Source organism: Nyctereutes procyonoides, unplaced genomic scaffold (assembly GCF_905146905.1).
Source record: "Nyctereutes procyonoides isolate TBG_1078 unplaced genomic scaffold, NYPRO_anot_genome, whole genome shotgun sequence".
Lineage (NCBI taxonomy): Eukaryota > Metazoa > Chordata > Mammalia > Carnivora > Canidae > Nyctereutes > Nyctereutes procyonoides.
In genome coordinates, this window is record NW_026575042.1 from 22,301,538 (window position 1) to 22,315,851 (window position 14,314).

General features: G+C 35.7%; 1 protein-coding gene across 2 annotated transcripts in view; it reads left to right on the plus strand.

The window, feature by feature from the left end:
* ZNF385D (zinc finger protein 385D) overlaps window positions 1-14,314 on the plus strand; it is a 674,868-nt gene that overhangs the window by 551,395 nt on the left and 109,159 nt on the right. For both annotated transcript variants that reach the window (XM_055320905.1, XM_055320904.1), the window contains exon 3: window positions 11,421-11,531. In XM_055320905.1, coding sequence (XP_055176880.1) covers window positions 11,421-11,531 — 111 coding nt within the window. The remainder of the gene's footprint in view (window positions 1-11,420; window positions 11,532-14,314) is intronic.

Consider the following 14,314-nt stretch of genomic DNA (forward strand, 5'->3'; position numbering starts at 1 on the left):
TTTTCTGTCTGGCTTACTTTTCTTAACACCCTCTAAGTCCATTAGTATTGTTGCAAATGGCAAAATTTCATTGTTTTTTATGGCCAAGTAATATTCCATTATGTGTGTATATGCATATATGTGTGTGTGTGTATATATATATTTATGTATGCATATACATACCACATCTTCCTTATCCATTTGTCTATTGATAAACACTTAAGTTGCTTCCATACATTGGCTATTATAAATAATGCTACAATAAACATAGGGGTGCATATATCTCTTCAAATTATTGTTTTCATTTTCTTTAGATAAATAGCCAATAGTGGGATTATTGAATCTATGGTATTTCTATTTTTTATTTTTTTGAGGAACCTCCATACTGTTTTCCATAGTAGCTGCACTAATTTACATTCTCACCAACAGTGCACAAGGATTCCCCTTTCTCTATCCATGTAAAGACTTTTACCACTTTGTTTTGTCCCTGTATTTCCTAAGAATGGGTAATTACATCTAGAGGCTTGACCAGATGCAAGTTTGTTATTTCGAGTATGACTTCCTCACAGGTGGTTTAGTACTTCTTCAAGAGACACCTGCTGTCTGGTTGTCTCTTTTTGTTCAATAGCTGTAATTGATGGCCATTTCGCAGACACATTACTTTTTTAGAAGGTATAACTTGGTGATCTCCTAACCATTCCTTCTTACTTATCTATTGACTATGAATGTGTGATTTTTTTCTTAGTATCTGATGTCATATTATAGATATTCTGATGCATTTTATCTATTGCCAATAAAGAAATATTTGATTAATTCCTTTTAACCTCTGTGTAGTATTCCATTTTATAGCTCTTTGACTATTTACCATTGGCTCTTTAGGTTGTTTTAGTTTTTACTGATAAAAACAAAACTTCAGGGAACTTCCTTGTGAGTTTATCTTGGCAATAAGCTTCTCTAGAGGGTGAATGTTTAGGTCTTTTTTTTTCCTAGATTTTATTTATTTATTCATGAGAGACACAGAGGGAGAGAGAGAATGGCAGAGACACAGACAGAGGGAGAAGCAGGCTCCCTGCAAGGAGCCTGATGCAGGACTTAATCCTGGACCCTGGGATCATGCCCTGAGCTGAAAGCAGACTCTCAACTGCCAAGCCACCCAGGCATCCCAAATGTATAGATCTTATGTTCAGTTCATTTTCAGTTTTCCTAGGTGATGCCAAATTTTTCTGCACTTTTCCCAAATCCTTGTCAATACAAAATGTCAATTTTTGCCAACTGTCTCCTTGTTATTTTAAGCTTTACTTTCAGAATAACCAATACATTTTATTTTTTATTGACCATTAAGATATTTTCTTCTACAAATTGCCTTTTACTATGCCTTGAACATTTTGGCTTTGATACGTTATCTTGTAGAAATCATAGTGATTTCTAGAGCTCCTCTATGTTGCCAGAGTACATAATTTTTGATTAGATGTTGCAGACATTGTCTTCTCCCTGCCCCCTTTTGTGTGTGTATGTGTATGAAGATATTTATTTTTTCTTTTGCTGATGAAAGAAAAAAATGGCAGTGTTTTTAAGCTGTGAAAATGACAGTGTTAGACTACCTGAATTCAAACCAGAGCTCTAGAACTGCCTAATGTGAAAACCTAACCCAATTAGCTTCATGTCTTTGTACCTAAACATTTCATATGTAAAATGGGAATAAAAAAAAATCTACTGTTGTATCTTAGACTCAATTTTGCTGTAAACTTCTAACTGCTATAAAAACGTTAAATTTAGAGGTGTCTGGGTGGTTCAATCCATTACGCATCTGCCTTTGGCTCAGGTCATGATGCCAGGGTCCTGGGATGTATCCCTGCATCAAGCTCCATGCCCAGCGGGGAGCCTGCTTCTCTCTCTCCTGCTCCCCCTGCTTATGCTCTCTCTCTCTCTGTCTCTGTCTCTGTCTCTGTCAAATAAATAAAATATTTTAAAGAATAAAGTTTAGTTAGGTTAATTCCTAGGTAGCTTATGGTTTTGGGTGCAACTGTAAGTGGGACTGACCCCTTAAATCCTCTTTCTTGTGTCTCATTATTAGTGTATAGAAATGCATCTGATTTCTGTGCATTGATTTTATATCCTGCCACTTTGCTGAATTCCTGTATGAGTTCTAACAATTTGAGGGTGGAGTCATTTGGTTTTTCCACATAGAGTATCATGTCATCTGCAAAGAGTGAGAGTTTGACTTCTTTGTCAATTCAGATGCCTTTTATTTCTTTTTGTTATCTTATTGGTGAGGCTAGGACTTCCAGTAGTACTATGTTGAACAGCAGTAGTGATAGTGGACATCTCTATCATGTTCCTGACCTTAGGGGAAAAGCTCTCAGTTTTTCCCCATTGAGAATGTTACTTGCTGTGGGATTTTCGTATATGGCTTTTGTAATATTAATATGATATGATATGATATGATATGATATGATATATGATTGGTATGTTCCCAAGATTTCTACTCTGTGAAGAGTTTTAATCAGGAAAGGATGCTGTACTTTGTCAAATGCTTTTTCTATTTTATCTACTGAGAGGATCATATGGTTCTTGTCCTTTCTTTCATTAATGTGGTATATCACATTGATTGATTTCCTGAAGTTGAACCACCTTGTAGCCCAGGAATACATCCCACCTGGTCATGGTGACTAATCCTTTTAATGTACTGTTGGATCCTATTGTCTAGTATCTTGGTGAGAATTTTGCACCCATGTTCATCAGGGATTTTGGTCTGTAATTCTCCTTTTTGGTGGGATCTTTGTCTGGTTTTGGGATCAACATAATGGTGGCCTCATAGAAAGAGTATGGAAGTTTTCCTCCCATTTCTGTTTTTTGAAACAGCTTCAGAAGAATAGATACTAATTCTTTTTTAAATCGCTGGTAGACTTACTCTGGGAAGGCATCCGGCCCGGGACTCTGGTTTGTTGGGAGATTTTTGATGACTGCTTCAATTTCCTTACTGGTTATGGGTCTGTTCAGATTTTCTGTTTCTTCCTATTTCAGTTTTATTAGTTTATACATCTCTAGGAATGCAATCATTTCTTTCAGATTGTCAAATTAGTTGCTCATACTATGTTCTTATAATCGTTTGTATTTCTTCGGTGTGGTTGTGATCTCTCCTCTTTCATTCATGATTTTATTTATTTGGGTCTTTTTTTCTTTTTGGTAAGTCTGGCCAGGAGTTTATCTTATTAATTCTTTCAAAGAACCAACTATCAGTTTAGTCGATCAATTCTAATGTTCTTTTGCTTTCTATTTCATTGATTTCTGCTCTGATCTTTATTATTTATCTTCTTCTGCTGGTTTTAGGTTTTATTTCTTTAGGCTCCAGCTCCTTTAGGTGTAAAGTTAGGTATATTTGAGACCTTTCATGTTTTTGTGAAAGGCTTGTATTGCTATATACTTGCCTCTTAGGGCCACCTTTGCTGCATCCCAAAGGTTTGGAACATTTTCATTTGTTTCCTTGAATTTTTAAAATTCTTCTTTAGTTTCCTCATTGACCCATTCATTCTTTAGTAGGATGCTCTTTACCCTCCATGTATTTGAGTTCGTTCCAAATTTCCTCATGTGACTGAGTTACAGTTTCAAGGCTTTGTGGTCTGAAAATAGGCAGGAAATGACCCCAATCTTTTGATACCCACTGAAACCTGATTTGTGACCCAGTATGTCATCTATTCTGGAGAATGTACACTATGTACACTTGAAAAGAATGTGTATTCTGTTGCTCTAGGCTGCAAAACAGAATCCTAGAGGAAGAGAGGAAAAAATACAAGACAAATCAGAGAAGGAGACAAACCATAAGAGATTCTTAATCATAGGAAACTAAACAAATTGAGGGTTCCTGGAGGGGAGAGGAGATGGGATATCCAGGGGATGGACATTAAGGATGGCACATGATGTAATGAGTACTAGGTATTATAGAAGACTCATGAATCACTAACGTCTACCTCTGAAACCAATAATACATATTAATCAATTGAATTTAAATAATTTTTTTAAAAAATAAAGTTTATTAAAAGGAAAAAACAAAAGTGTCTCCCTTGTAGGGATACTATGAAGGACTAATGAGACATGTAGGCGTTATTAACAGTGCCTCATGTGTCAAAGTGCTTATTTAAAATCAGCTATTTTGAGGACACCTGAGTGGCTCAATTGGTTAAGCATCTGTCTCTTGATTTCAGCTCAGCTCATGACTTCAGGGTTGTGATATTGAGCCACACATTGGCTCTGCGCTCAACATGGAGCCTGCTTAAGATTCTCTCCATCTCCTGTTCCTCCCCACCTGCTTGCTCTTTCTCTCTTTAAAAAATTTTAAAAATAAAAAATTAAATTCATTATTTTTTCAAATATAAAGTTTATTATAGTTAAATTTATTTTTTCTTGGATGATCATGGATCACAAGGACCTTTCAAGACATCTTTCTACTCTTTTTTTGGTTTTCTGCTTCTGGAAAGGAATTGTGATATTTACTATCATTGCTATAAAATAATAATAGAAGAAGCATTTACTTTTATCGAGTGCTTTCTATGTGACAGACACAGTGCTGGGCTCTGTATACACTTTACATAGTTTATTAGTCATAATAACCCAACATGATTATCACTCCACGTAAAAGTAAAGATAGAATTTAGAAAGAGTAAAATAAAACAGCCAGCAACTAGGAGTAGCAACAGTGTAGACTACATCTTAACCATTTGTTATTTCCTATGTGGGGAGAAAAAGGAAGGATTATACTTGCTGTCATATGTTATAGCTGCAAGAACCTGGAACTGGGATATGGATAATTGGTTTGTTGTCCATTTTCTACTACTGATTGAAACATTTCTGGTCTTCAGTGGGCTTGTCAATAGAATGAGAAAGCAAGATATGATCACTCAGATTCTTTCCAGCTCTAAGAGGCTGTAGTTCTTAATAAAAGTTGCACCCATACAGATGATCTTTGCAGTGGTATTTAATACTGGGACAGCCTAAATATCCAAAATCAGAGAATAAATTAAGTAAATTGTGGTATAATTATTTAATATTAGTATGCCACCATTTAATTGGTAAAGATGAAAGCTGATGTTAAATGAAAGTATTCTTAAGATGTATTTTAAATGAAAAAAGAGAAAATATTCTATATTATGCTTGCAACTATGTTAAAATATGCATTGAAAAATACAAAGATGTGAATAAAGAATTTGGCTATCTTTGTCCTCAGATGTTAGATTTTAGGTAGTCTCTAGAATCTTGGAATTTCCTGAGTGATGAGTAGCTTTGTGAATCATTCCCACATTGGATCACACCTGAGTTTATGCAAATGAAGTGACTCAGGATGGAGGCCAGTTACCAGTGACCATGTGATTAGAGGATTAAGCTTTGGGCAGGTGATATCAGTCGGGACCTCCAGGAAGGGGAAAGGGGCTAGAGTTTGAATTTGTTCACTTTGCCAATGATTCAGTCAGTCATGCATATGTAACGAAACCCCAATAAAAAATCCAGAGAGCAAGATTTGGGCAAGTTTCTTAGATGTGAGGGTGTTGCAGGGGCCATGCATCCTAATTTCTTGGGGAAGGGACATGGAAGCTCCATGTTCACGATTCTAACAGATCTCACCCTCTGGGACTCTCCATTTGGTTGGTCCTGATTTGTAGCCTTTATGATAAAACTGTAACCACAGATTCAGTGTTTTTTTGAATCCTGTTAATCATTCTAGCAAGATATCAAACCTGCAGGAGTCATGGTAAGCCCCAAATTTGTAGCCAGTTTCTCAGAAGTGCAGGTGGCTTGGGGACTCCCAAATTTGTGGCTCCGTCTGGGAGCCGTCTAGATTGCTGAAAATATTCTATATGTTTATCGGGATGGTGATAACATGGAAGTATGCACAAGGCAGAGACACAGGCAGAGGGAGAAGCAGGCTCCATGCAGAGAGCCTAATGTGGCACTTGATCCCAGGATTCCAGGATCATGCCCTGAGCCAAAAGCAGACGCTCAACCGCTGAGCCACCCAGGCATCCCACAAGTTATTTTTTTTAAAGATTTTATTTATATATTCATGAGAGACAGAGAGAAAGAGAGAGGCAGAAACCAAGGCAGAGGGAGAAGCAGGCTCCCTGCAGGGAGCCCAATGTGGGGGGTCCTGGGGTCACAGCCTGAGCCAAAGGCAGACACTCAACCACTGAGCACTGAGCCACCCAGGTGCTTAAGTATCACAGGTTAAAAAAGTCAACTAATGATATACTTAAGATGTATACACTTTTTAAATGTAATTTATGCAGCCTTTTAGAAAGTTAAAGAAAAAGGTCAACATTGCATATGTTTCAAGTGAATAAATTTGTTGCAGGATTGAGAGAATTAGGTTTTTTTATTAATGTTTTCTAATGTGTGAATATAAGTCATATAAACTCAAACTTTGCTAATTCATAGTTGTTGTAGTAAATCCACCCAGTGTCACCTAATACTACAGAGTCACAAATATCCAGGAAGTGGACATCACAAAGCTTGATAGTGGTACCTGAGAGAGATGGGAGCAGAGTGGTGGTTGTGCCTCTTAACTAGCTCTGCTGCTTCATAGTATTGTGATAGTAGGCAAGGGGCAAGGAGAGTTTCTCAGTAAGTTGTCAGGATGGAAATGATGCTTATCAACAAAACAAAACAAAACAAAACAAAACCACACAGCAAATTCCTCTGAGTAACCTTTAGAATTATTGTTACTGGCCATTGTTACATGGAAATACCAGCTGGAGGAGACAACCTTTATATTTCTGAACTTCTAAGCTTCCTGGCATTTCAGTTTTGTTCTTTGATTTTAAAACTGAAAGCCACAATAATAATAGGAACAGAAAGAGAGGAAGTCTCTTAGAGCAGGAAATGTAAACTCAGGACTAACCCCGCATCCTCAAAAAAAAAAACCAGTTCATCCTAGAGAAGGGAATCTCAGCTCTGGCTGTCCCTTGTATACTCATTTACAAATCAATTTAACAGAATGCCCAGAGGGGAGGTGAGGGAAAAAGCAAGACCTGAGATAGAAATGCAAAGATCCTTAAGCCTGAAATGAAGAAAAACATATTCATTTGGCTTTAAATAAGGCCATAGGCTGAGTTTGAAATTGAATTTTAGACTAGAGTTCGGGTAAGCATATCAATAGGTTCGTGTATCATCCTTCATTTTTTGTTTGTTTGGGGGCTGGATAATGTATTTAGAATATCCCACTTTAGAAATTAGATAAATATGTATTAAAATATCATGTAGATTATACCATTTAATTTAGTTTTTAATTTCATGCTGCATGAGTTAAGTGGTTAAGTGAAACGTATCAAAGCTCTTATGGATCTGATTTCTTTGTGTTACATTTTTAGTGTCTTTATTTACTACTGAAAGCTTTACATTTCATTCATATTTTTATGTTGATTATATTCCCGGATCATTATTTTCTAAACTGCATGCATTGGGGGCACCCAGGTGGCTCAGTTAGTTAATGTCTGCCTTCAGCTCAGGTCATGATCTCAGAGTCCTGGGATCAAGCCCGGCATCGGGGTCTCTACTTAGCGGAAGGCCTGCTTCTTTCTCTGCCTCTGCCTGCCACTCTACCTACTTGTGCTCTCTTTCTCTCTGTCAAATAAATAAATAAAATCTTAAAAAAAAAAAAAAAAACAATCTCTATGCATTGAACAAGGATGTTAAATTTAAAAACAAAGAAAACAAAAGTTTGGTTATATTATTTTAGAAATTACCTATTAAAAACTTGTTTTTGCTGCAGGTCACCCCAGAAAATTTAATATTTTATTGTGCACTATGAATGTCTAGGCTGTAGTATCAGGGTTTCCTACAGTTTATTTTACCTAAAAACCCCTTTTCTTGCCTCGACACCTTGGCATCTCTTGAAACTGACTTTATGGAAAAACTCCTAATGATACTATGTATACACACAATAAGATGTCATTGTTTTGACAGATCACACCTATTGTAGGAAAAGTCAACACATGTGACTTTGTTTTTAAACAAAATGTTTGATTATAATGGTAAATAATAGTGTATTTAGACAAAATGATCTAAGTGGCTGTGTGTGTATCCCTATGGTTGATAATAGATGCATGCTACTTTTAGTTACATACCATGTGGTATCATTTAATCAACTATTTAACAATAGAACTGGTTATTATTTAGATTTTGCCCTTTCATGATTCTTTGCTGTAAATGGCTTTACTTATAGATGTATATATGAGAGAGGTGAATATGATTTATACTCATTAATAAAGGTATTAAGTTTATCATTTTGTTGTATTAGATTTCTAAAATGATAAAGATAATTCTGTTGGTGTAACTATATTTTGTGAAATCCATCTTCGAAATATACTTAAGTGGGTTTTTTTTTAAGTATACTGGGAAATAAAATTGTCTCTGAAGAAGAATACACTACTTTGCATTTTGAAATTTGATTTTATAGTCACAGTGATCAGAACATCATTCAATTCAAACAAAAGAATTAAATCTAGAGAATATGCCACATTTGCATTAAGTGTCTAGTTCCAAAACACCTCCTACACAAATTTGGATTGAATGTGGTCACTGCTTTCCCAGTGTTACTGAAAAACCAAAATAATATGCTGCTCACTAATATATGAAAAAAATTCAGTACTGTTCATTTTCAGAGAGCATCTTTAATATAATTGTGCAATTTATTTTTATTTTATATCATTATAAGAAGTCTTCAGTATTTCTAAATAGGTTAGAGGCATAATTCACCTTATCCCCAAATAGAAATGGGCCCCATTTATGCACTGAACAGATGCAGTAGCATATGATGAAGCAACTACCTCTAAGTCAGAGACCTTTTTCTGCTTTTAATTTTTCTTTAGCTGTTGGCTAAAAGGCAAATTAAATTATCGCCGAGTGTTCTCTGTGATTATTGTTGGAGAAGCATTGTGATAGCACATTTAAACTAGTATAAAAGTGATCTTAGGAAGCAGAATGAAGGCTATTGAAGTAGCCCAGATTCACACATTTGTGTGGCTGTTGGCTTTCTCAAGAACCTCCATTTGGAAGATGCAAATGGAAAAATACATTTTCCATTTTGAGCTCTAAGTAAGTGGGGTGAGATGGCTTTGAAGAAGGTTTGGAAGATTAGCTGGGGTAAGGGTAAGGGACATGAAAGAAAAATATGTAGAGAGAGAAAAGAGCCCTATACTATGCTCTGTGACTTTTCATACTGTTATTCATACATTGACAGTAGTTCTAAGCTAAGAAAGAGAGTGGAATTTTAAATTAGTTTTTAATGTTTGGATTAAGATGCTGAACTGAATTTAGGAATGAGCTTTAGATTGTGTGTTCAGACTTGAAAAGATAATAGTTTACTGGAAGCAATTCACATGTTCATCAGCTCACGAGTGGATAAACACATTGTTATATCCATACAAAGAAATACTACTCAGCAATAAAAAGGAATAAGCTATTGATAACATGCAACAGCATGGATGAATCTTAAAATAATTATTCTGAATGAAGGCTGTCAGCACACAAAAAACCCTACATGGTCTATGATTCCTTTTATATGAACTTCAAGAAAGGGACAGAAAGCAGACTAGTGATTTCAGACTTAAGAGTGGGAGTCGGGTGTTGAGAGGGGTAAGAGGAAACTTTCCCAGGTAATGGAAATGTTCGTGTATACTACTGTATGTACTTGCCAGATCCCATCAAATTCTACACCTAACATTACTAAATTTTATTATGTGTAAATTATACCTAAATAAAACTGGTTAAAAAGAAAGTATGATATGGCTAAAAAAAAAAAAAAAAAAAGGATGATAGAATTCACTAGTAAGGAGAAAGGGGATCCTAGAATTTATTAATACCTGGAAATGACCGGAAAAATCGTGGGATAGCTGAGTTTCCTCCAGAATCTGGGAAAGGATTAACATCAAATAAAAAATGTAAAGTAATGATGGAAGATAAAAATGATTACACCTGTGAGTTCTTCTTGATCATCATAACTATTTAATTTTTAACCACCTAGCCTGGTGCTTAGCACATAGAAGACAGTTAATAAATGCTGAGTGCTATTATTTTTATTGTACATTAGGAGTGCCTAGACAGCCTAATAGAACTGTGGCTATCTAGACAAAAGCTTCCTCCTACCTACCTATGAAGACAACCTATGAGTTAACTCATTCTGATAATTTGAAATACACAAAATGAGGTGGAATTCATCAACGACTTGCTTAGGATAATTAAGAACTACAGTGTATCAGAGAAACTGACTATTAGAACATCATTTCACAGATACATTCTTAGCTTTTTTGTATGTCTCAAATCATTGCTGAGCTATCTGAACCTATTGTGAGGACTTTCAGAAGAACTTTCTATCTGATGAGAGTTGAGAGTTCTAGTTTGCAGGTATTCAGTGGAAGTCATAGCCATATGTGTAACATTTGATTTATTTTTAAATGTTTCTTGGCCATGTAAGAAATTAGTAGTGTGACAACAATGATTATGGGAGTATGAGACCCAAGTTAACTCTGATCCTCATATGTGCTGTAATAGAGAAAATATAATAGCCAACATTTATTGATTGTTTAATGTGCTTAGCACTGACTGTGCTAATTACACAAATTATCACTTTTGAACCCTATCACCACCTTAGGAGACACAGATAAGCAAAGGGGTTGCACTAATATTAAGAAGCAGATCAAAATTTTTATCGGACTCCAACAGTTGAAAACCACTGATGTGGATGGTAGGACAAAGCCAATCAATTTTATCAGAGCCAGATTGCTGACATTATGTCTTAGGTGTCACTTGACCTATCCTGGGAATGTGGGATGGAGAGAGATAACTGCTCTGATCCAGAGTCTCTGAACCTCAAATAGTAAGTCCATAGGATAGCAGTCTACATTAAATGGTCAAGAGATGGTTTTTGAATGAATAGATAACTCCATACATTCGAATTCTTAGAAAGTAGGATTTGTACACTATATTTTAACATAGAAGATATACCAAACATAGCATAAGGTTAATGTTGGATTATGGTGCATAATTTATTTTCAGAACTGCTCAGCTGACCAAGTCTATTTACAAGTCCATTTGGGGGCAATGGCATACATACTTCTGTTTGAGATTGCTGGCATTTGGAATAATTTGAGTTTTGATAAACCTTTAATTATATTTTAGGATTATCAAACTGAGACAATTGTTGATTGTAAATGAGAAAAACAGCATGCAAACTCTAATGGGTACATTTATCATTTTCTTATCATACTGAGCTTTGAGCTTATTGTCTATTTTCCAAGAAAGTAGAAATGCTGTTTCTTAGAATAAAAATGTTTTTTTTATAATGTGAGCAGTAGATTCAAGCTGTACAGATTGGCTCTTTAATGAAATAGGCAACATTCCAATGGAACTGACAAGCTTTATTTCTATTTGTTGTATTTTCTTTCTCATTACAGATGGACCCGATTCAGAAAGCTGTAATAAATCATACATTCGGGGTTCCTCTTCCTCATCGAAGAAAGCAAATCATATCATGCAACATTTGCCAGTTGAGATTTAATTCCGATGTAAGTTTACCATTTAGTATTCACTGAAAAAAATGTATTATGCTGTTCTAATCTTGCAGAAGAGATTTCTTCAACATTTTTCTCCAATAACTGAGCATGTCAAAATTCAAAGATAACATTTTAACTCCTTATGTCCTTTAAATTCAGAGTTTATTATATTATTTTGGGGGGTTTACTCTGGAAACATCATACATTAACAATATTTTTTCCTTGCAGTTTAAAGGTATGTTTTTAGTCTCTTAGGAATACTAAATTTAGCTAATACACTTTTCCTTTGGGGAATAGTCAAATAGCCTTTTAATAAATTATACCTTTGATATAAGATAATTCCCAAATTATATTTCAAGGCCAACGTCTTGCTTTGTAAATTTTTTTTATCTGCCTTGGTGGTCCCCAATTCCAGATCAGCCCTTTGTGTTCTTAATGATATTTGTATTAGAGCTCTCAAGTTATTATCCTAGAAGTATTAGCATTTTAATAGGGAGTCCTAAAGGCCTCAAAGCACTGGAGCCCTTGATGAATAAAACTTAAGTGGAGAACATGACAGAAATGAGACATTTATGGACCTGACCAGTGCTTTGCAAAGTATTCATAGAGAGCTATTCATATCTTCCATACCTTTTCTAGGGATCAGAAAATCTCTGGTTTCATCACAATGAAGCTAATTGGCTCATGGCCAATTTGAAAATTACTGCCTGCCTTCCCCAACCTCCTTGGTGTGGAGTTGGTCCTGAGAGATAAAGAAAAGAGAAGGGATGTTGGAAGGACTAGGAATAGAATACCTGTTGATACTTTAGGAAAACAGAGGACCCCAGCCTGTCAAAGTGGCTCCTGCACAGTGCCATTATCTTACAAGGTGATGTGTAGTGTGGAGATGACCAAAATGATCTGGATTTTGGAGAATGTTAGGCCTTCCAGTATTTAATCTTTCTAGGCAAGTAAGTCCTTTAGGTTCTCTGATAATGAGAAGAGCATGTGAGATAATCATGCAGAGAAAGCAGATGTGACAGAAATAAAGTATCTTTTTTTCTTCTATCAGAACATCTTATTTTGCATAAGGATTGCTACTGTCTTATGAACTCCTACCTACTAGTATGATCATCAGATAGTTGTATACCATTTCTTTTGTTGGCTTAAAAAAGAATAGATTGCCTGCATAGACTCTAAATGGTATTTGTTGATATAAAAAAAGAATACACTAAACATGTGGCATTTTATTGAAAGAGAGGTTTTTTTGTTTTTTGTTTTGTTTTGTTGTTTGTTTTTAAATATTGAGTGCTTTGAATTGATTTGAATTTTAAGAAATTTGCCATAGTTTAATTTATTAACAAAAAATCTTTTCAACTGAAAAATATCATGTAATAATCTCTTCCAGTTGCTGTAAAAAAGGGGCGGTCTTCTCAACATGTAAATTTGAGTTCAGAACTCAATAGTTGCAATTTGGTCATTTCTAAACATTTAGTGAACAATCGTATAGTTCTGTAATTGTTATTTAAAGTGATTCTTTCTTGATTTCATTCCTTCTTAAATGGTATTGATATTTCACTTTGGAACTGATCAGGTAATGATGCAAAAGTCTCCCAGGAGCCATGTTGAGAGCTTCTTACAAATAATGGGGGCTATTTCAATATTTCCTCCTACCAGCAATTTCACTGTCAATATTTTCCTCTGTGTTAAGTTCACTTCCTGTAAACTGGGAATCAAAAAAGAGACTTCAAGCTCATTGAACCCAATCTCCCACTAAATTTAAGAAAACCATCTGCCACATCCAGGCTAAATCCTTGCTTGGTTATCTCCTGCTATGGGTCACCACTTCAAGACAGTTGTTCCTTTTTTTTTTAATGTTTCTAATTCTGTAGATTGGTATCAAAGTCATGTTTAAAGTATTTAGAATTATTACCAGGTATACATTAACATAAAGACATTTACATATTTTATAAAATGTATTCTTGTTTTATTTCCTTGACAGAAGAGAATAGCAATTTATATTGCTAATGAAGTTTCAAGTTGATATAGAAATCAATATGTATTCATCAGGGACCGTTGCTTCTCATTCTTACAATTTCACTTTCAGGTGTGTCTGGCATGTGGCACATGGAAAATAGCTGAGGTATTTGGAGAATTTAGACTAACTGGTCTGGATCATAAGTATGCAACTGCACACTTGACCATTCACTAGATGCTTACTGCCTTAATCTTCTATTGCTGCTGTAATAAATCATGTAAACTTAATGGTTTAAAACAACATAAATGTATTATAGTTCTGGAGGTGAGAAGTAAAAAATGGGTATCACTGACTAAAATCACAGTGTTGGCGGGGTAAGTTTCCTTCTGGCAGCTCCAGGGGGGACTTCAGTTCCTTGCCTTTCTTGTCCAGCTTCTTGAGGCTTCCCTTTTGTTCATGACTCCCTTCCATATTTAGAGCAAGCAATGGCTAGTTGAATCCTTCTCACATTGAATGATTCTGACCCTCACTGGTCTGCCTCCCTCTTCCACTTTTCACAACCCTTATGATCACAGTGAATTCATCTGGATGATCCAGGATAATTTCTCTACTTTTTTTTTTTTTAATTTATTTATGATAGTCACAGAGAGAGAGAGAGAGAGAGAGAGAGAGAGAGAGAGGCAGAGACACAGGCAGAGGGAGAAGCAGGCTCCATGCACCGGGAGCCTGATGTGGGATTCGATCCCGGGTCTCCAGGACCGCGCCCTGGGCCAAAGGCAGGCGCCAAACCGCTGCGCCACCCAGGGATCCCTAATTTCTCTACTTTTAAATCAGGTGA